The 23,827-nt window shown below is 46.9% G+C and overlaps 1 protein-coding gene across 3 annotated transcripts in view; it reads left to right on the top strand.

The window, feature by feature from the left end:
* The window catches only part of fgd4a (FYVE, RhoGEF and PH domain containing 4a), a 158,297-nt gene that overhangs the window by 96,268 nt on the left and 38,202 nt on the right, over window positions 1–23,827 (top strand). For all 3 annotated transcript variants that reach the window (XM_055650178.1, XM_055650179.1, XM_055650180.1), the window contains exons 2-6: window positions 3,950–4,117; window positions 12,061–12,235; window positions 15,959–16,439; window positions 20,104–20,193; window positions 23,574–23,722. In XM_055650178.1, coding sequence (XP_055506153.1) covers window positions 3,950–4,117; window positions 12,061–12,235; window positions 15,959–16,439; window positions 20,104–20,193; window positions 23,574–23,722 — 1,063 coding nt within the window. The remainder of the gene's footprint in view (window positions 1–3,949; window positions 4,118–12,060; window positions 12,236–15,958; window positions 16,440–20,103; window positions 20,194–23,573; window positions 23,723–23,827) is intronic.

Below are 23,827 nucleotides of genomic sequence, written 5' to 3'. Positions count from 1 at the left end.
ACCCATTCTTTTTCTCCAGAGATGCTGCCTGACCAGCTAAGTTACGCCAGCACTTTGTGTCTATCTTTGGTATAAACATGCATTTGCCGTTCTTTGTTTCTAGTGATAGGTTTGATCCATACCATATAACCATATAACCATATAACAATTACAGCACGGAAACAGGCCATCTCGACCCTTCTAGTCCGATGGATGATGGGTCGAGACAAATGATGGATAGGAGAATGAAGGGATGATGAAGACATGGAAACAGTAACCTAGAAAAATTGAAACATAGGTGCCGGAGTAGGACATTTGGCCCTTCGAGCCAGCACCGCCATTCAGTATGATCACGGCTGATCATCTAAAAGCAGAACCCCGTTCCCGTTTTCCCCCCATATCCCTTGATTCCTTTAGCCCGAAGAGCTAAATCGAACTCTCTCTTGAATACATCCAGTGAATCCATCGAAACTAACGATTCAAGGAAAATGTGAGATGTTGCAATGTGTGAAGGTTTTAAATGGGTGACGTGTACAATACGTGGTTGAATCTGACAAACGTTTATGTTCCAGAAATGGTTAACTCTATTGAGGCGCATGCAGGGTGACTTCCTTCCTCTTCAACCAAGTGGGTTGTGAGGTGGCTGATGCGGAACCCCAGACTCTGCCACCGGAACGGAAGGTGGTTGGCTGGGTGACTGGACGGTGATGGGAGAGGCCATGTCCTTCCCCGTGCTTTTGACAAAGAGGTTTGAGGTTAGAAACGTAGAAATTAGGTGCAGGAGTAGGCCATTCGGCCCTTCGAGCCTGCATCGCCATTCAATATTAGAAACATAGAAACATAGAAATTAGGTGCAGGAGTAGGCCATTCGGCCCTTCGAGCCTGCACCGCCATTCAATATTAGAAACATAGAAAAGAAATTAGGTGCAGGAGTAGGCCATTCGGCCCTTCGAGCCTGCATCGCCATTCAATATTAGAAACATAGAAAAGAAATTAGGTGCAGGAGTAGGCCATTCGGTCCTTCGAGCCTGCACCACCATTCAATATGATCATGGCTGATCATCCGACTCAATATCCCGTACTTGCCTTCTCTCCATACCCTCTGATCCCTTTAGCCACAAGGGCCACATCTAACTCCCTCTTAAATATAGCCAATGATCTGGCCTCAACTACAATCTGTGGCAGAGAACTCCACAGATTCACCACTCTCTGTGTAAAAAAACAAAAATTCTCATCTCGGTCCTAAAAGATTTCCCCCTTTATCCTTAAGCTGTGACCCCTTGTTGTGGACTTCCCCAACATCGGGAACAATCTTCCTGCATCTAACCTGTCGAACCCCTAAAGAATTTTGTAAGTTTCTATGAGATCCCCCCTCAATCTTCTAAATTCTAGCGAGTACAAGCCGAGTCTATCCAGTCTTTCTTCATATGAAAGTCCTGACATCCCAGGAATCAGTCTGGTGAACCTTCTCTGTACTCCCTCTATGGCAAGGTTCTTGGTGGCCACTCGATTTTGATTGATGGCAGGCCGGGGGATTCCTCAAACTCGTTTTCTCTGCTAGTCCTGGTGATCTCTCACTGACACGGTTCTGTGCATCTGACGTCCAGCTTAGGCTGGTATTTGATAGGCGGTTGATGTTTCCCACACATGGGCTAAAACTGGCTCGATGCTGAGGTTGTGGGAGATGGCATTGGCATTTAATAATAATAATAATAATATATTTTATTGTCATTGCACATAGGTGCAATGAGATTTGGCATGCAGCTTCCATCCGATAGTCATAGCTTAAATAAGCAATAAAATGTAGATGTTTAAGAAGGAACTGCAGATGCTGGAAAATCGAAGGTACACATAAATGCTGGAGAAATTCAGCGGGTGCAGCAGCATCTATGGAGCGAAGGAAATAGGCAACGTTTCGGCCCGAAACCCTGAAGGAAATAGGCAACGTTTCGGCCCGAAACCCTGAAGGAAATAGGCAACGTTTCGGCCCGAAACCCTGAAGGAAATAGGCAACGTTTCGGCCCGAAACCCTGAAGGAAATAGGCAACGTTTCGGCCCGAAACCCTGAAGGAAATAGGCAACGTTTCGGCCCGAAACCCTGAAGGAAATAGGCAACGTTTCGGGCCGAAACGTTGCCTATTTCCTTTGCTCCATAGATGCTGCTGCACCCGCTGAGTTTCTCCAGCATTTTTGTGTACCTAATAAAATTTAGATACCCCGAGAAACATGATTTATATTTTTTAAAAAAGAACAGTAAAACAGTCTAAAGTGCAAATATGTCTGTGCCGGGTCGATGTGCGTGAATATAGTACATGGGGGTGGGGGCACTCAGCAGGGCCGGTCCAGAGCAGCGATAGCTCTGGGGATGAAGCTGTTCCTGAGTCTGGAGGTGCGAGCATAGAAGGCTTTGTATCGTCTGGGTCCCATTTGGATCCCATGTCGGGGCCCTTTGTTACACAGTTCAAGTTCTTTCTGCTGGATATGGATGGATCATATGGGGAATAGTGTATCTATCATGACAGATGTTGACAGATGTTGAAGACTGTAATTCGATGCTGAAACACTAGAGCAAGTCGCATTACGCTACGGGCATGTGATAGAAATGATTAAACAACAAAACCTGAATCGGACAGGAAAATAAACAATCAATTAGTTTAATAGGAAAGGGTACGGGGTGTGAAGTGTGTAAAATTATGAGAGGCCTAGATAAGGGATACAGTCAGAACCTTTTTTTCCCTAGGGTGGGAAAAGTCAAAAGCAAGAGGGCATTGCTTTAAGGTGAGAGGAGCAAAGTTTAACGACCTGTGGGGCAAGTTTTATTTTTTTTAACAGCGAGAGTGGTGGATGCCTGGAGCACACTGTCAGGAGTGATGGTCTAGGCAGATGCGATGGTGGCATTTAAGAGGTTTGTAGATGGGAAAAAACCGCTATGGAGGGATATGGATCAATTGCAGACAGAGGAGATGAGTTAATAATAATAATAATAATAATAATAATAATAATAATGTTTATTTATATAGCACATTTATAGTCAATTTTCATTGACCCCAAAGTTGACCAAGGAATCATGTTCACCACACACATTATTGTATAAGGCCTTGTTCCTGTGCTGAACTGTCCTCAGTTCTACTTAAACAAAACTCCATGGCTTTTATTGAAATGTGCTGCGGGATAATCAATGATTCAAACAGAGCATTTGTTTAAGAAGGAACTGCAGATGCTGGAAAATCGAAGGTAACACACAAAATGCTGGAGAAACTCAGCGGGTGCAGCAGCATCTATGGAGCGAAGGAAATAGGCAACGTTTCGGGCCAAAACCCTTCTTCAGAATGATGGGGGCGGGGAGAAGAAAGGAAAAAGGAGGAGGAGGAGCCCGAGGGCTGAGGGATGGGGGCAGACAGCCCGAGGGCTGAGGAAGGGGAGGAGACAGCAAGGGCTAACAAAATTGGGAAAATTCAATGTTCATGCCCCCAGGATGCAGACTCCCCAAGCGGAATATGAGGTGCTGTCCCTCCAATTTCCGGTGTTGCTCGCTCTGGCCATGGAGGAGACCCAGGACAGAGAGGTCGGATACGGAGTGGGAGTTCCAGTGTTGCTCAGAGCAGTTCTTTCAACTTGAGTTGAGGCTGATCTTATTCCGCAATTTACTATATCAAAACTAATTGAGTTGTTGGTTAAATAATGCTGTTAGAAGCAATTCAACAATGAGTTTTTCAGGCAGAGATAGATAGCTTCTTGATTAGTACGGGTGTCAGGGGTCATGGAGAGAAGGCAGGAGAATTGGGTTAGGAGGGAATGATTGAATGGCGAAGTAGACTTGATGGGCCAAATGGCCTCATTCTGCTCCAATCACATATAAACTTATGGGCTTGCAGTCAATACACCCTCCAAATGTGTGGAAGTCTAAAATAAATGACCATGCTGAGAATGCTAATGTTGATAATAGTTCTTTCTGTTCTTCTATCCTCAGCCAACAGTTTCAACCACTTGAAAGTTTCGGCATCGGAACGCAGGTCGACAAATATAACCAGGCCACTTCAGAGAACGTCCAGGAGTGTAGCAAGAAATGACGCCCAGGACATAAATGGGAGAATCGGCCCAAACACAATCAAGTCACACACGAGTCCAAAGCCTCAAGGTGAGTGGTTTGCATCAATTGTGAAAGATATAGACACAAAAAACTGGAGCAACTCAGCGGGTCAGACAGCATCTCTGGAGAAAAGGAAAAGGTGACGTTTCAGATTGAGATCTTTCTCATTTCCCTTTCCCCTGACACTCAGTCTGAAGAAGGGTCTTAACCCAAAATGTCACCCATTCCTTTTTTCCAGAGATGCTGTCTGACCCGCTGAGTCACTCCAGCTTTTTGTGTCTATCTTCGGTTTAAACCAACATCTGCAGTCCCTTCCTGCATACGTGAAAGAGATACTGGAAGTGGGAGTTCTTGTGCAGTGATATGTGAATGTTATTGTTTAGAATTTCCTAACATTTTACCTCCATCCTTTAAGAGCCAAAAACATGAGGATGCTGCATCTGTCGCGGTTTTTTTGTAATAATAATATGTTGGGAAGTTAAAGGGTACAGCGGACACGAGCAGGCTCTTTAAACAGCAATTAATGGAGGAATTTTCAGCATATGGAGAGAAGCTACAGTCATTAGAAATACGAAAGGAAGACACTGGCGGAGTAACTCAGCGGGTCAGGCAGCTTGTCTGGAGAAGATGGAACATGGAACCCTCTCTAGGGAACACAGAGCATAAACCAGCATCTGCAGTTCCTTGTTTCTATGTTTCATCAGAAATACTTGGTTTAGTTTAGTTTAGCACGTGGGGTGCTGAGCCTCACCGTCCGTCTCACCCCCGTTACTCCCTCTTCTCCCCTCTTCAATCAGCCAAGAGGCACAGAAGTTTGATTTCTCCATTTCTCCAGATTCAGGGACAGTTTCTTCCCTGCTGTTATCAGGCACTGAACCGTCCCCTCACCATCTAGAGAGCGGTCCTGACCTCCCATCCAGACCACTCATTGGAGACCTTTGAAGTATCTCTAATCGGACTTTACTGGACTTTATCTTGCACTAAACGTTATAACCTTGTTCTAATCTTTATCTTGCATAGAAACATAGAAAATAGGTGCAGGAGTAGGCCATTCGGCCCTTCGAGCCTGCACCATTCGCCATTCAATATGATCATGGCTGATCATCCAACTCAGTATCCCGTACCTGCCTTCCCTCCATACCCCCTGATCCCTTTAGCCACAAGGGCCACATCAAACTCCCTCTTAAATATAGCCAATGAACTGTGGCCTCAACTGCTTTCTGTGGCAGAGAATTCCCCAGATAAATCTATGTTTCTATGTAGAGCTGCTACCTCACAGCACCAGAGACTAACTAGCTTCACTCCTGACCTCAGATGCTGTCTGTGTGGGTTGCATGTTCACCCTGTGATCAGGCAGGTTTTCACCGGGTGCTCCAGTTTCCGCATACTGAAGACCTGCCGGTTTGTAGATTAATTGGTCTCTGTAAATTACTGTACACTAATGTGCAGGGAGTGGATGAGAAAGAATAGTGATGTAGAACTAGTGTGAACATGTAATCGATGGGCGACATGGATTCGGTGGGCCGAAGGGCCTGATTCCCTATGGTATCTTTCAATCCTTAGGGTTTAGTTTAGAGATACAGCACCGAAACAGTTTGGCCCGCCGAATAGACAATAGACAATAGGTGCAGAAGTAGGCCATTCGGCCCTTCGAGCCAGCACCGCCATTCAATGTGATCATGGCTGATCATCCCCAATCAGTACCCCGTTCCTGCCTTCTCCCCATATCCCCTGACTCTGCTATTTTTAAGAGCCCTATCTAGCTCTCTCTTGAAAGCATCCAGAGAACCAGCCTCCACCGCCCTCTGAGGCAGAGAATTCCACAGACTCACCACTCTCTGTGAGAAAAAGTGTTTCCTCGTCTCTGTTCTAAATGGCTTACTCCTTATTCTTAAACTGTGGCCCCTGATTCTGGACTCCCCCAACATCGGGAACATGTTTCCTGCCTCTAGCGTGTCCAAATCCTTAACAATCTTATATGTTTCATCTGCCCCGACCAGTGATTCCCACACACTAACACTAACACTATCCTCCACACTAGGGACGATTTAAATTTTCTACTGAAGCCAATTAGCCTACAAATCTGTACGTCTTTGGAATGCGGGAGAAAACCGGAGCACCCGGGGAAAATCTATGTGGTCACGGGGAGAACGTACAAACTCCGTTCAGACAGCACCCGTTGTCAGGATCGAACCTGGTTCTGTGTTGCTGTAAGGCAGCAACTCGCGCTGCGCCACCGTGCCGCGCCAAATATAGGATTTGTTTGAAAAATTACCTTTTGAATTAACATTCAAATTGGTTGAAAAGTCAGAGTCACAGAATGGTCACTGCACTGAAGGAGGCCATTCTGCCCACTCATGGCCATGCTAGCTCTCTCCTGGAGCGACTCGCCTGCCTGCCCCACCGCACCCTTCCCTTCTCAGTTGCCCTCATCATTCTCCCTACCACAGATTCACCCAGTCCCTCCTCCTGTTGACCTCAATGGGACCTGCTTTCACTTCATCTGTACACTCTGCAATTTGGATTCTAACCATGTGCTGTGTGACTTAAAAAAAAAAGGAAGTTTGACTCGGGACGCTATTGATTTTCTTCTACGCTATTGTTTGGAGTTACAGCAGTGGAACAGGCCCTTCAATACCTGCAGCCTTTAATCCTCTTCACTTCCACCACCAGAAACTGCCTCCCATTGTCCCCTCTGTTCCATCACTTCTTCATTTAATACAATACCATCAGATTTCTCCTCAGCCTTCCCTACAAACCACACAGTTCCTGCCTCTCTAGCCCGCCCTTGTAGCTACAGTTCCTCATTCCAGGAGCCACTCTTTTTTTTCTCATATGCAAACGGATATGCAAGGAATTGAGACGTGCAGATCATAGACGGGTGAGATTAGTTTAACTTAGGATCATGTTCGGCATGTTGGGTGCGGAGAGGATGTTTCCACCTGTGGGAGAGTCCAGGAATAGAGGTCATCGCCTCAGAATTAAAGGGCGTTCTTTTAGGAAGGAGACGAGGAGGAATTTCTTTAGTCAGAGGGTGGCGAATCTGCGGAATTGTTTGCCACAGAAGGCTGTGGAGGTCAAGTCAATGGGTATTTTTAAGCAAGAGATGGATAGATTCTTGATTGATACGGGTGTCAGAGGTTATGGGAAAAAGACAGGAGAATGGGGTTTGGTGGGAGAGATAAATCAGCCATGATTGAATGGTGGAGTAGACTGGATGGGCTGAATGGCCTAATTCTACTATCACATGATCTTATGACATTGCAGGCCAAATGGTTTGTTCTTGTGCTGCACTTAGTTCCAGGGAGCCTTCCCATGGTGCCTCCCCATCCTTCCTGTAATGTGGCAACCTCGTGTGAACAGAAATCTCCAGTTGAGACTGAACCAGTGTTTCATGACTCAGCAGAACATCCCCCTTTAAACTTTGTGCCTCTGCTCAGCATTGTGTATGTAATATTAATGGCTTTCTCAGCTCGCGCTGCCACTTTTAATAATCTGTATACACACACACACACACACACACAAACACGCATACATGTACACACACACTCACACATACACACATGCACATGTACACACACATACACACACACACACACAAACACGCATACATGTACACACACACTCACACATATGCACATGTACACACACGTACACGTATGCACGCATTACACACGTACGCACGCATATGCACGTACGCATACGCGATCACGAACACACACACACACACACACACACACGTACACACACTCATGTACGCACATCCACATGTACACACCCACACGTACACACACCCACATGTACACACGCGCATACACATGCACGTACACACAAACGCACACATACACGCACGTACATACATACACATACGCACACACACACATGTACACACACCCACATGTACACACACCCACATATACACACACCCACACGTACACACACACACCCACCCCTCCGTTACAGTTTAGCAGATGCGCCTTGAGGTTTAGTTGAGAGATACAGTGTGGAAACAGGCCCTTCAGCACACCAAGTCTGCACAGACCAGAGATCCCCGTGCACTAGCACTATCCTACACACTAGGGACAATCTTTACAATATACAATTTTTACCGAAGGAAATTAACCAACAAACCTGTACGTCTTTAGAGTGTGTGAGGAAACCAGAGCACCAGGGGAAAACCCACGCGGCTACGGGGAGAACGAACAAACTCCGTACAGACAGCGCCCGTAGTCGGGATCGAACCTGGGTCTCTGGCGCCGTGAGGCAGCAACTCTACATCTGTGCCACCCAAAGTTTAAGTTAAAGAAGATCTGTAACCCAGGTTACATCCAATAACTAAGTTAAGAGATTTAAGGCAACATTATATACTCCGCTGTTTGCAAGAGGTAACAACATCCAATTTGAAATAAAAATGCGAGAAAATTAATTTGTTCAAAATCACTGATAAGTTGCTGCAAGTGACCTGGGCTTCAGACTTCATTTCAAATATCAGTGGGCGGAGCTTTAAGGTGAGTGGGACAGAGTTTAAAGGAGATGTGCGGGGCAAGGGGAGTGAGGGGGGGGGGGGGGAACAAAGGGGGAGCTGGCGGGGGTCATTTGTGACTTTGTTAGTGCTGTATGTGCCGACTATTTGAATGAATGAATCTCTTTATTGTCATTGCACATGGTACAACGAAATTTAAAAGTCAATCCCACAGTGCGATTCACAAGAGCAGTTTAAATATATAAGATAAGGTAAAAATACATACATATAATAAAAAAATAAAAAAATTACAGATAAATAACAATAGCAGCTGAGGTAGAGCCATTCAGTTGAATGTGAGTGTTATTTCTTATTTTGCATTGTTAAGTTCACGTATGGCTATGGGGTAGAAGCTGTCTCTGAGTCTGTTTGTGCGAGTTTTGAAAGATCTGTACCGTCTGCCAGAGGGCAGCAGGTGGAACAGGTTGTGTCCAGGGTGGGAAGGGTACTTCAGGATGTTGGCTGTCCTGCCAAGGCAGCGAGAGCTGAAGATGTCCTTCAGGGAGGGCAGTGGGCAGCCAGTGATTTTTTGTGCGGTGTTGATGACCCTTTGAAGGGCTCTCCTGTCCGCTGCAGACCTTGGGTATGCAAGCAAAGAATTTCACTGTGCCTTGTCACATGTTACAGCAAAGTGTGTAGGAAAGAACTGCAGATGCTGGTTTAAATCAAAGGTAGACACAAAATGCTGGAGTAACTCAGCGGTTCAGGCAGCATCTCTGGAGAGAAGGAATGGGTGATGTTTCGTGTCGAGACACTTCTTCAGACTGAAGAAGAGTCTCGACCCGAATTGTGGGTGAAAAGTATTGATAAAAATTGGGAAATCAAATCATTTAAAATGTTTATAGATGTATAAATGTCATAATTTCAGTCTTTGTGTGAAATCTTACAATTATCCAAGATTTATGGCATTTCTGATTATTGAAATCTATCTTCCCTTGGAGAAGGAAAGCTAATATATTATTGCCAGTTAGTTCCCCCCAGGAAAATAATAAAATGTTAATGCTGCCTTCAAAACATTGACATTTAACGTTTCACTTTCCTGGCAGTCGGCAGACTGTCATGAAAACCACTTGATAATGTAGGGATTCGAATCAAGGAAAACAAAATGCATCCTCAAGCAGTTTGGTTTTGAGGTCCATTCTCTTTCAGTTCCCCCCCTGTGACTATATCCGAAATCGAAAATAACAAACTGCAAGTTGGAAGAATATGTTTTTTCATTTGCCTTTTTCTTCACGATTACATTTATTGGGCATGGAATTGATCGATTCTGCAAAATGTGCGCTGGGATGAAAAAAGCTATTAACCCAAGTTTATTTGACTGATGCAAGACCATGCAGAATTCATGGCTTGCCTCAATATCGTGTTTTTTATCATCCCGGCAGCAATTGACCCAACTGTTTATTTCCTCCATGGATATCCGTGAGCTACAACCTTGTTGATGCTAGATATTCTACAATTATTGAAGTCATATTTTCACACAAACCAACCTCCATTCCATTGACTCCATTTATACCTCATGCAGTCTCGGCAAGGCCAGCAGCAGAATCAAGGACGAGTCTCTCACCCCAGTCACTCCCTCTTCTCCCCACTCCCATCAGGCAAGATGTCTAGAAGTGTGAAAACTCACACCTCCAGATTCAGGGACAGTTTCTTCCAGGCTGTTTTCAGGCAACTCTCTGTGTAAAAACCTGGTGTCACTAGCCTTGAAATCTGATGCAGCTGAGCAATTTTGATGTTTTATGAGTGATTGCAACTTTTCCACTGTGTGTGTGTGTGTGTGTGTGTGTGTGTGTGTGTGTGTGTGTGCATCATATGAGTGTGTGTGTGTGTGTGTGCATGCATCATATGAGTGTGTGTGAGTATATGCACGCAGCTGCATGCGTTCTGTGAGTGTGGGCGTATGTGCATGGCTGCATGCATCGTGCAGGTGTGCATGGGTACATGGGTGGTGTATAAGGTGATTTCACGAAAGGTCACTGGAGCATAGATCCTCACCCACGTGACCGCAAAATTTAACTGGGGTACAAACGTAACTTCCAGTACATGTTATTGATGCTGATTATCGCGTTTGCTCGCTGCATTTCATCAAAACTAAGGCATTATTGATGTTTTGATGAAATGCAGTGAGCAAACGTGATAATTCCCAATATTTTCTATCTTTATATCTGCACGGCCAACAACTTCCGTTGTTATTTTCCCTTCAGCTCCCTCTTGTATTTACCTTCGTTTTTATCTATCTTCTGGACTCTAAAGCAGGATAATTGTGTCTCACGGCCACCCCGACTGGCACAGTTATTTACAGCTCAAAAACGGGCCGTTTCGCGGTTTTTAACGGGTTTGAAAGTGCGCGTTTTCAGCATGAATAACATGTACTGGAAGTGACGTTTGTACTCCAGTTGGATTTTGCAGTCACGTGGATGAGAATCTATGCTCCAGTGACCTTTCGTGAAATGACCCTATATGTGTGCATTGTGTAAGTTTGCCTGTGCGCAAGAGTGCCTGTGTTGTGTGTATGTACGCATCATCTAAATGTGTGCGAGGCTATGTGCATGACTGCAGTGTGTGTATGCGTGTGTGTGTGTGTGTGTGTATGTTCCAATGCTTGTTGAATCCTGATAAAATACAGCTCTAACAATGAAGCTATCTTCACATTTACAAGATGCATTTATTTGTCACATGTGCCAGATGGCACAGTGAAATGAGATTACCATACAGCCATACAATAAAAATAAAGAACACAGCACACGATAGAATTCAACATAAAAACATCCCCACACAGCAGAATGAAATGTTCCCACTGTGAGGGAAGGCACCAAAGGCTCGACAGGTTGACAATTCAAACCGAGCAGAACTTGCAGTGAGTCAACTGGAAAGCAAGCTGAAGCAGAAATGGGGAAGCAAGCTGGTTGGAGAAATGGGCTTGGGTGCTGATGCTGAGAGATGATGTGAAACACTGAGTTGCTCATCAGAGAGACTGAGGTTGCAGACTTGAAATAAATGGATGTGAATCCAGAATAAAAGTTGTTGTTAGGCCGACAGGTAGCGTTAAAGGTGTAGTTCCATGGGGGATGTGAAATCTAGAAGGGGGAACTTGTTTGTAATGTATCTGGTTCCTCTGGTATCTTTAGAAATGAGATACAATGTTGAGTGGAAACAAGATTACTTTCTGGTTTTGCTTCTGCAGTTTAATTGCATGGTACTGGTTGCATGACATCATCGGAGTTCAGCAGAAACTCACTCAGTGGATCCGTGTTTAGTTGTGTTATTAATTGTTCTACTTCCTGGTTTAAAATCCTGGTGAGAGGACAGAAACGCTTCCAAATTTAATGAAATCAAATCTAAGCAAGGTGGTAAATAGGCATGTTCTCCGCTGCGAGATTTTGAGTGGAGAAATGGTGTTTAGTCCTGGGCTGCCGTTGAAGCAACTTGCAGATCATGCAGTAATATAATTCTGCCTGCTCTCACACAGTGCCTCGAAAGCCTCTGCATCTTCAAAGTCCGGCAGCACAGCAAGCAAGCCAAGGTCCAGACATCAAGGCATTGCACGGTGGAAAGGCAAGGATGGACTCCTTCACACCACCCAGTCCATGCAAGGAAAAAGTTGGCAAAGTGTCTGATCTGATCAACCGGTTTCAAGGAAGCAGGTAAGGATGCACGTGAGTGCGCGCGCGTTTGTACGTGAGGTTGTAACTATATAACCATATAACAATTACAGCACGGAAACAGGCCATCTCGGCCCTACAAGTCCATGCCGAACAAATTTTTTTTCCCCTTAGTCCCACCTGCCTGCACTCATACCATAACCCTCCATTCCCTTCTCATCCATATGCCTATCCAATTTATTTTTAAATGATACCAATGAACCTGCCTCCACCACTTCCACTGGGAGCTCATTCCACACCGCTACCACTCTCTGCGTAAAGAAGTTCCCCCTCATATTACCCCTAAACTTCTGTCCCTTAATTCTGAAGTCATGTCCCCTTGTTTGAATCTTCCCTATTCTCAAAGGGAAAATTGTCCACATCAACTCTGTCTATCCCTCTCATCATTTTAAAGACCTCTATCAGGTCCCCCCTTAACCTTCTGCGCTCCAGAGAATAAAGACCTAACTTATTCAACCTATCTATGTAACTTAGTTGTTGAAACCCAGGCAACTCGTCTTTACTCCGTGGTCCTGTCTGCTCCAACCCTGGCCCAAGCTCAACTCCCATTTCCAAATGAAAGTAGGAAATAATGAATCAGTAGACTCATAGAGTGATACAGCATGGAAACAGGCCCTTCGGCCCAACTTGTCCACGCAAGCCAACATGCCCCATCTGCACTAGTCCCACCTGCCTGCGTTTGGCCCATAATCCCTCGAAACCTGCCTTATCCATGTACCTGTCCAGCTGTTTATTTAAATGTTGTGATAGTACTTGCCTCAACTATCTCCTCTGGCAGCTCATTCCATATTTCTGTCATTTCAGCAATTCTGAATTATTTTATCTTTTGAAAGACATTCCTTTGTGGACCAATCAGCTGGTGAAACATATTGAAGTTGGGGGCTTGCATTTTAATTAACCAAACACCGAGCAAACTTGAATTCATTCAGGGTGTAAAAGGAACAGAATGGTGCCCCTGTCTATTTTACAGCCAGTTCTGACGAAGGTCCTGTATCTGAACCATTCATTGTTGACGGATGCTGCCTGGCTTGCTGAGTGTTTTCAGCATTTTCCATCTTTATTTGTAGTTTTAAGATGAGAGAGGCTAATCTTCAGGATGAGAGGGTCAAAGTCTAAAGGGAGATGTGTGGGGAAAATTTTTTTTACACAGAAGGTGGTGACTGTGTAACTTGGTGAGTGAATTGCTTTGTCCTGCCCCCATCTCCTTTTCATGCTCTCTCTCCCCCCCCTAGTACAATCAATTTGTAGAGGGGGCACTAGGGTTGCCAGCTGCCCCATATTAGCCGGGGTCATCCCGTATTTTGGGCTAAATTGGTTTGTCCCATACGGGACCGCCCTTGTCCCCGTATTTGACAGCTACTACTCGGTTCGAGGGGACTGTCGGGTCGGAGCGCCCAGTCCCGTGTAGTGCAGCCCATGGAGTGCAGCAGCAGCAGCGCCTCGCCCTTGGCCCCGTCGGTCGGCAGCCCAGCCAGCTGTCTGGCCTTCGCTTACTGCCGACACCACCACCACCACCCCTCCTTCTCATGGCCGATCATCGGTTCATGAGTTGGACGGGGTGCCGGACTTTGCACGCAACGTCGCGCCCAGGTCAAAACTCCTCAGCTGGCCCGCCGGGCTGGGCTTTGTGTGCAGTCCAGCACCCGGGCCAACTCATCATTCACCCAGCCACAGCCGAGTCGGTCAACGAATTGCCGTCGGGAATTTGTCCCTTATTTTGACCGTTTGTCCCTTATTTGGGAGTGAGAAAGTTGGCGACCCTCAGGGGTACCGACCCAAAACATCACCTATCCATGTCCTCCAGAGACGCCTCCTGACCCGCTGAGTTACTCCAGCACTTTGCGTTTTGTTCCTTATAACATTGTAGGAGGTTGCGAATTAGTGTGGGCTGGAAAATTAAAGTGGGAGGAAGTAGATGGTTTTGAAATGAAGTGCATTCTTCCCGTTGTAATATTCATTTCTACCGTGTCTCTCGATTTGTCGTGTTGAAGGTCGGGAGGAGATCATGGCCACCTGAACAGTTGTGTTGGAATTTATTTTGCTTTATGTTAAGAATCCCTTGAAGTTTATTTAAATCCAGTGCATAGACATTTAAAAGGACATTGGCATCGAGGCAGAAACAAGGCACAGCGGTAGAATTGCTTCCTTACAGCGCCAGAGAGCCAGGTTTGATCCTGGCTACGGGCACTGTCTGTATGGAGTTTGTACCTTCCCCCCGTGACCTGCGTGGGTTTTCTCCGAGATCATCGGTTTCCTCCCACACTCCAAAGATGTACAGGTTTGTAGGTTAATTGGCTTGGTGTAAATGTGAGAATTGTAGGGTGGTGTTAAAGTGCGGGGTTTGGTCGCTGGTCGGTGCGGACTCAGTGGGCTGAAGGGACTGTTTTCCTGCTGTATCTGTAAACTAAACCAAACTTGTTTACGCAAAATGACGCAAAGTGCTGGAGTAACTCAGCGGGTCAGGCATCATCTCTCGTGCACCTGGATAGGTGACATTTTGGGTCGGCGCCTTTCTTGAGACTGATGTGGTCACATTATGCAGGCCACTTAACTTACAAACCGCTCGTCAGTGTGGGAGGAAACTGGAGAACTCAGAGGAAACCTTGTGGTCACAGGGAGAACATGCAAACTCCATACAGAGACAGCACCTGTGGTCAGGATCGAACCCGGGTCCCTGGCGCTGGGAGGTAGCAACTCTACCAGCAGCATCTCTGGAAAGAAGGAATGGGTGACGTTTCGGGTAGAGACCATTCTTCTGACTCTGGAAAGTCACCCGTTCCTTCTCTCCAGACATGCAGCCTGTCCCGCTGAGTTACTCCAGCATTTTGTGTCTACCATGTAGATGTAGGGTGGATAGTGGATCACTGCATAATGATTTTGGACTGCCGCCGGTAGACACAAAATGTTAGAGTAACTCAGCATCTCTAGAGAGGAATGGGTGACGTTTCGGGTTGAGACCCTTCTTCAGACTGGCGATATCGGCCCCTCGTATTCCCTTGGTAGAGGGCAAAGGGGATAAAAGACTCTTGGAAACAAGAATACACACAACTCAGAAACCCTGAAGGGCCTGTCCCACTTGGGCGCAATTTGTGCGTCCCATAAATCCTGGGGCGCCGCGCGCAACCGCACGTCACTTCCTTGGTCACCACGCACCATGCACGCATCACGTGAGCGTCACCACGCACGCGTCGTGCATCGTGACACGTAAATGATGCGCAAGTGACGCCCAAGTTGGACAGGCCCAAGCAGTGGCACCTTCTGCTTCCCTTCAAATGTCTCATCGGTGAAGATGCTTTGTTGCATCTCTTCACAGTTTTGAGAAGGGGGAAGGAAGAAAATATATTTTTGTCGCTGAGGGGTTGCTTCTTTTTCTTTAATGCACTGAACTGTTTTGTGGTAAATATGCAAGTTATTTACGGTGTATATGGCAGAGACAAGTTCTTATCACCGTATAACAGACTGACCTCTATTCACAGTTGCTGCTATACGGTGTGCTTGTTTAAGTAGGTTTATTTCTGTTCTGTCGAAATGGAGCACTTATCCTCTCGGGAATGTATTTCTGCATCGGTTCATACAGCATGAAAGCAGCAAAACCAACCAGCTTATGTATTTTTTAACTCCCCTTCTAATGCAACCGCAACGAGAAGAAATGCAGTGTTGTTTAACCAAAGAGTAGGAATTAACTGTAGCTTTATATTTTGATAGTCCAGGGAGCCCTAATGATTTGAAGAAGGACGTTCAAAGTGGGTCACCTTCTCCCCGAAACCCTGCAAGAGCTTTGATTAATTCTCATCAGCCCAAACTGCTGTCAGACCATCCTATTCTTCAGCGGCAGAGAACGGACTCTGTGAGGGTAAACTGTGCCGCAGAATCTGCCTCCGACGCTGGGCTGCAGCCGGCCAACGGGTTGGTGACCTCGCTGCCAGCGGGCAGCGCCGAGGGCAGCGCGCGTACGGCCGAGCCTCTGATGGACAACAGACCGCCAGACGGGGAGCAAGAGGCCGCCGTGAGTCAGGCGCCGTCTACCACGGGACGGGCAGCGGTGGCCGGCCTCAATGCCGTCTTGATGCCGCGCGAGAAACCAGGAGAGGCTCCGGAAGTGCAGACGCAGACCACCCTGGAAGCAAAGAAAATTCGCAATGGAGAAATACAGACGAGTGAAAACGAACTGAGCGCAGAGAAGAAGGTAAGGAATCTGCCACAAACTGAAGAAGGGTCTCGCCCATTCCTTCTCCCCAGTGAAACTGCCTGTCTGGCCCGCTGAGTTGCTCCAGCATTTTGTATCCATCTTCAGTGTAAACCAGCATCATCTATAGTTACTTCATACGTGTACAAGAGTGCACGTTGGTGCAGGAAGGAACTGCAGACGATGGATTACACCAACGGTAGACACAAAATGCTGGAGTAACCCAGCGGGACAGTCAGCATCTCTGGAGAGAAGGAATGGGTGACGTTTTGGGTCACGAGTACGTCTCCATTACGCTGCGTAGAATTTTAAGTTGAGATATTTGCTGCGTACATTCTGGGGCGAGCAGGCTAACTGATTGTGGTGAAACGAGGTCAAGGGAAGGTACAATGCAGCAGCAATTATGTCTTGAAAGAGGATTGAAAAACATACTATTTTGAAAAGTATCAATCGCTAGTAAATGCAGTTTAACACAGGATCGACCATGCCAGCACTCATTTCCAAGAGAAGTGAAGGGAATGAATGACTGTGCTGTCAATTCAGAGAAGTGCCACTGGATTAAGAATTGAATTGAATATTTTATTGTCACATGTGACAAGTTACAGTGAAATCCTTCACCCAAGGTATGCAACCAGTCACCCATAAAGGACACCAACATCAGCTGTTGTCTTATTGACTGGGGTAGCATCTACAGTGGGCTGAATGGCCCACTCCACCCTCTATGTCTAATATTAAAGTGCACAAGTGAGAAATTGATTCGAGCAGGTCCATGTACAGTTCACCTCAGTGCATGTAATGCTTTCTCAGCACTAGTTGGGCACATATGATATTTCTTCCCTCTCTAACATGGAGCGGAGCTATCGGGGGCAACGTTGTTTGATGTTCACAAATAAACTACCAGTAAGGCCAAACAGTTGTCTGTGGGTATGGTGGTGCATCCAGGAGTACCGTGTTTACAGACCTGTTCTGCTTTGCAAGTAAGAATTGTGTTGTTCCTTTTTTGGTAGTATGCCAATTAACCATTCATGACTCATGCCAACCTCTTCATTTGTCTGTCTGCACTCGACCCACGTTAAACAACTTCTCCAAATGCTGGTGTCTGTGGTTATGGGGAAAAGGCAGGAGAATGGGGTTAGGAGGGAGAGATAGATCAGCCACATTTGAATGGCGGGGTAGACTTGATGGGCCGAATAGCCTAATTCTACTCCTATTCCTTATGACCTTATAACACACTTTCTCCAGATCCATGTAGTAGCCGTGGACACTCACGTGGGCCCAAGCTGCTCCAGAGATACATGGACTGGGGGTTGTTTCAGTTCTAATCAGACCCACTCTCTCAACACTTGTCCCTTTACCTCCCCCCTCGACTCCGTTCAAGGACCCAAGCAATCGTTCCAGGTGCGACAGAGGTTTACCTGCATCTCTTCCAACCTCATCTATTGCGTCCGCTGCTCTAGATGTCAGCAGATCTATATCGGTGAGACCAAGCGGAGGTTGGGCGATCGTTTCGCCGAACACCTCCGCTCGGTCCGCAATAACCAAGCTGACCTCCCGGTGGCTCAGCACTTCAACTCCCCCTCCCACTCCGCCTCCGACCTCTCTGTCCTGGGTCTCCTCCATGGCCACAGCGAGCAGCACCGGAAATTGGAGGAACAGCACCTCGTATTCCGTTTGGGGAGTCTGCACCCCGGGGGCATGAACATCGAATTCTCCCAATTTTGTTAGTCCTTGCTGTCTCCTCCCCTTCCTCAGCCCCCCTGCTGTCTCCTCCCATCCCCCAGCCTTCTGGCTACTCCTCCTTTTCCCTTTCTTGTCCCCACCACCCCCGCCCCCGATCAGTCTGAAGAAGGGTTTCGGCCCGAAACGTTGCCTATTTCCTTCGCTCCATAGATGCTGCTGCACCCGCTGAGTTTCTCCAGCTTTTTTGTGTAACCCACTCTCTCAACATCTCCCCTGTGCATTGTGGATTACATTGGTGCCACTTCCTGCTTCACTTTAGTATACGTTACCTTTACTTTACTTTTGAGATACAGCATGGAAACAGGTCCTTCGGTCAAGTGAGTCTGCACCAACCAGCGATCGCCCCGTACACGTAGCACTTGGCTACACCCTGGGGACAATTTACTATTTTTTACCAAAGCTAATTGACCCACAAACCTGCACGTCTCTTCAGTGTGGGAGGAAACCGGAGAAAAGCCACGCAGGTCACAGGGAGAACATACAAACTCCGTACAGACAGCACCTGTAGTCAGGATGGAACCCGGGTCTCTGCCGCTGTAAGGCAGCAACTCAACCACAACAGCCCTGTACTGCCTTATTGCGATTGTTTGCAATATTCTGGCACATTTCTGACGTAATTGGGCATTTAGATATTCAAGTCGGCGGAGGAAATGAATGATTGATTTACAGATTAGTTTATGCCTGTGTCACTTCCCTTCCCACGATCTCTCTGTGGTTAGGGTTAGGGTTGTCCCATCAGAGGCGTAAGTTGCATGGAGAGGGGTGTATGTGAGGGTAGAGAGTACAATGGATAAGGAGGGTTAGGATGGTGTTTAAGAAGGAACTGCAGATGCTGGAAAATCGAAGGTACACAAAAAAGCTGGAGAAACTCAGCGGGTGCAGCAGCATCTATGGAGCGAAGGAAATAGGCAATGTTTCGGGTCGAAACCCTTCTTGAGATGGTTAGGATGGTGTTGGGGATAGTGTATGCAGCAGAATCCTAATCAAGTGTATTTAGAGTTGGTGTTTTTAGTTTTAGAGATACAGCGCGGAAACAGGCCCTTCGGCCCACCGTGTCTGCACCGACCAGCGATCCCCGCATGTTAATACCATCCTCCACATACATTAGGGACAGTTTACACTTACACCAAGCCAATTAGCCCACAAACCTGTACATCGCTGGTGTGTGGGAGGAAACCGAAGATCTTGGGGAAAAAACCCATGCAGCCACGGGGAATACGTACAAACACCGTACAGACAGCACCCATAGTCGGGATCGAACCAGGGTCTCTGGCGCTGTAATCGCCATGTATGAGACAGCAACTCTACCACTCTGCCACTGTGCCAGCCGTCTTTCTACTTCAGAGCTCAACAATCCTCCCAAACATGCAACAACATGTTTCTGCCCCAGTGCTAACTCAGTGTAGCTGTCTTAATCTGGCATAGAATTGTGGTTAGACCACAAGCAGCGTGTTTGCCAAACTGTAAGGAAATCTAAACCAGCTTGGGTTCTTTACTCCACCCACTTCCAAGATAAATCGGCCAGAATGCTGAGTTCTTGAAGTAGAGAATGAGGGAAGATTTCATTAATGCAACCTGCAATGAAGAGGAGGAAGATTAGACCTTATTGTCTTCCATCACAGTGAGGAATATGGGGAATCCACTGCGGTGGATGTTTATGTTACAATGGACAATAGACAATAGGTGCAGGAGTAGGCCATTCGGCCCTTCGAGCCATTCAATGTGACCATGGCTGATCATCCCCAATCAATACCCCAGTAGACAATAGATGCAGGATGTGATTATGGACGATTAACTTTTATGTAGTTGTGTACCTTGTTGCTTTTTTCTTTGGTATGTCTGTATGGTAATTCGAGTTTCACTGCACCTTCATTGGTACACGTGACAATAAACAGACCTTTGAACCTATGTTTTTTCTCTGTAGGAGACAAACGAAGAAAAGCTCTATAAGATTGCTAACGAGCTTTTGCTGACAGAGAGAGCGTTTGTGAACAAGCTCCATCTACTAGATCAGGTGAGTGGTGGATTTGTCAGAGTTTGTCTTTCCTCTCCACATGACTCTATTTCAGACTGATTCAGAAAGTCCCGGCTTGAGACGTCACCTATCCGTTCCCTCCCACAGATGCTGCCTCTAACTTGCTGATTGACTCCAGTGGTTTCTGTTTTGTTCAATATTCCAGCGTGTGCAGTTGTTTGTTTCTCCAAGGAAGGGAACACCTCTCCTTTGTGTAGGGAGGAACTGCAGACCCTGGTGTACTCCAAAGATTTATTTTTATTTTATTTATTTTATTTATTCCGAACAAGTAAAGACATTAAAGACATTAATAGTAACAAAATCGAAATTATCAAACAATTGGGCATTACAATCAATATTTACAAGCAATGAAAAGAACAAAAAGCAAATTTCCAATGTCCAACTCTGTGTCTGTACAAGCTCGAAAAGGACACTTCTACCATATTTAAAAATCAATTAATTAATAATAATAATACAGGTGCACAACCTTTTATCCGAAAGCCTTGGGACCAGACACTTGTCGGATTTCGGACATTTTCGGATTTCAGAATGGAAGATTTTTAGCGTAGATTAGGTAGGTAGCGCGGTCGGCTTGAAAAGTCTGGAGCAGCTGCCTCCTCCCCGGAGACCGGGAGAATCATTGCATAAATGTTAGTCAGTTAGTTTGGAAGGATTTTATGTGGTGGTGGTGGTGTAGGGGTGAAGGGGGAAACTTTAATTCTTAGTCCCCTACCTACCTGGTCGGCGACTCCCAACCTCGCGGAGCTGGGGGCTCCGTCCGGCCGCGGGCGGCGCCAGTTGGAGCTCCGACCCCGGCAACTCTACCCCTGGCTGCGAGGCGCTCCAAATCCAGCGCGGCCCGCGGCCGGACGTCCCAGCTCCGAGAATGTCGGGAGTCGGCGGCGTCGCAGCGCTGGGATACCAGCGGGGAGCGGGCAATGCCTTACCGGGTCACCGTGCGGCAAGCTCCGGAGCGCTGTGGCCGCCTTCTTCCAACATTCGCGGAGCGTCACTGGATTTGGAGCCGCGGAGCTGGGGGCTCCGTCCGGCGCCGGTTGTAGCTCCGCCCGCGGCCGGTGGTGCCCCTGGCTGCGCGGCTCCAAATCCAGCGACGCTCCGCGAATGTTGGGAGTCGGCGGCCACAGCGCTCCGGAGCTTGCCGCACGGCGACCCGGTAAGGCATTGCCCGCACCCCGCTGGTATCCCAGCGCTGCGACGCCGCCGACTCCCGACATTCGCGGAGCTGGGGCGTCCGGCCGCGGGCCGCGCTGGATTTGGAGCGCCTCGCAGCCAGGGGTAGAGTTGCCGGGGTCGGAGCTACAACCGGCGCCGACCGCAGCCCCACCGGCCACAGCGCTGCGGAGCTTACTGCACAACGACCCGGTAAGGCATTGACCGCTCCCCGCCTCTCCGACCAGGTAGGGGACTAAGAATTAAAGTTTACCCCTTCACCCCCCTTCACATAAAAGCCCTCCAAACTAACTGACTAACATTTAAGCAATGATTTACAGATGTTTAAGCGTCTCCCGGTCTCCAGGGAGGAGGCAGCCGCTACAGTAGTACAGACCTGGGTTGACTGTGGGTCGTTTTGGGTCAAGTTTGGCGCCAAACACGAGCTTTGGTGCGCAGACGACATCTGGAAAAAATGGCCGGTTTTCGGAGCTTTTCGGTTTCTGGAACTCCGGATAAAAGGTTGTGCACCTGTACTACCCCAGGCAATTTCCCATAATACCTACAGACACATATATACATACAACTATTATACACATACATACTTCATATATGAAGTAACCAAACATAAGTAAACTATTGTAAAGCAATAGACAAACATTAACCCCCACTTGTCAACCAAGATAGACACAAAATGCTGGAGTAACTCAGTGGGACAGGCAACATCTCTGGAGAGAAGGAATTTCAGGTGACATTTCGGGTCGAAAAACCTTTCTTCGGACTGAACAGTCTGTGGCAGCGTGGGTTTCCTCTAGGTGCTCGGGTTTCCTCCCACCTTGCGTTGACGTGGAGGGCTTGTGGTTTGGGCTGGCTTCTGTAGGTTGCTGGAGAAGCTGCTGCCTTACGATGCCACCTCACTCCCCATGGCCGCGTGGGTTTCCGGGTCTGTCCTACACACTGCTAGTGTCCCAGGTGTGTAGGATAGAACTAGATGATCGCTGGTCGGCGTGGACTTGGATTTCTCTCACAACTAAACTAAGTTTAAAGAATCCAAAAGCACCATTCGTTCCATCCCCCCTAGTGGTCACTCTGTGACACAACAGACACGGTCTAACTCTCCTTCCCATTCCCACACTGACCTTTCTATCATAGAAACATAGAAAATAGGTGCAGGAGTAGGCCATTCAATATGATCATGGCTGATCATCCAACTGAGTATCCCATCCCTGCCTTCTCTCCATACCCCCTGAACCCTTTAGCCACAAGGGCCACATCTAGCTCCCTCTTAAATATAGCCAATGAACTGGCCTCAACTACCTTCTGTGGCAGAGAGTTCCACAGATTCACCACTCTCTGTGTAAAAAAAAAAAGGATTTTCTCATCTCGGTCCTAAATCCTTGGTCTCCTCCATAGGCAGAGTGGGGCTAAACGCAAATTGGAGGAATGCATCTCGTATTTTGCTTGGGCAGCTTACAGCCCAGTGGTATGAATATTGTTCTCTCCAACATCAGGTAGCCCTGGCAATTCCCTCTCTCTCTCTATCCCTCCCCCACCCAAGTCGCACCAGCTTCTCGTTTTCACCCAACAAACAGCTAACAATGGCTGTTTCCCTTATCATTGTAACTTTTTTGCACATCTTTCATTCATTGTTCTATATCTCTCCACACCACCGTCTATATCTCTCGTTCCCCTTATCCCTAACCAGCTTGAAGAAGGGTCTTGACCTGAAACGTCACCCGTTCCTTCTCTCCAGAGACGCTGCCTGTCCTGCTGAGTTACTCCAGCTTTTTGTGTCTATCTTCTGTTTAAACCAGCATCTGCAGTTCCAGATTGGGTCCCCTGTAACCAAAATCAGATATAAAGAGATCCGTTAAAATGAGGGGATTTACTGTATTACATTTTGAACAATTAATTAAGGAAAATGCTGTACTTAATTTAATTTACTGAACAACCTTCAGGCTATAGAACACCACAAATGGCAACTAAAGTATGAACTACGAACTGCCTGCGTCATTCTAGGGACTTGGGGCTTGTTGCGTTTTTTGCACTATATTGGTTATTTTATTTATAGAATTAATATATTTTTTTGCTTTTGTTTATTTATCGTATTATTTATTTTGTACCGCACTAACAACCCTGTTGTGCTCCTGCTGACAGTGAGAATATCATTGTTAAGTATGAATATTGACGCTGGTGAATTTGCTCGGCAGGTATTCTGTGCCAAGTTGCTGGAGGAAGCCAACAGCAAGGGCTCCTTTCCTGCAGAGGTAGTGACCAAGATCTTCTCCAACATTTCCTCCATTTATGCCTTCCACAGTCAGTTCCTGCTGCCTGAGCTCGAAACACGAATGAATCTTTGGTAAGTTTTAAAAACGGTTTTTATGTTTTGCACTTCCATAGGCGGTCACGGAGGCGCAGCGGCAACGTTGCTGCCTTACAGCGAATGCAGCGCTCGCAGGTGCTC

Source organism: Leucoraja erinacea, chromosome 19 (assembly GCF_028641065.1).
Source record: "Leucoraja erinacea ecotype New England chromosome 19, Leri_hhj_1, whole genome shotgun sequence".
NCBI classification, from domain to species: domain Eukaryota; kingdom Metazoa; phylum Chordata; class Chondrichthyes; order Rajiformes; family Rajidae; genus Leucoraja; species Leucoraja erinaceus.
This window is presented reverse-complemented; position numbering and strand designations above follow the sequence as displayed.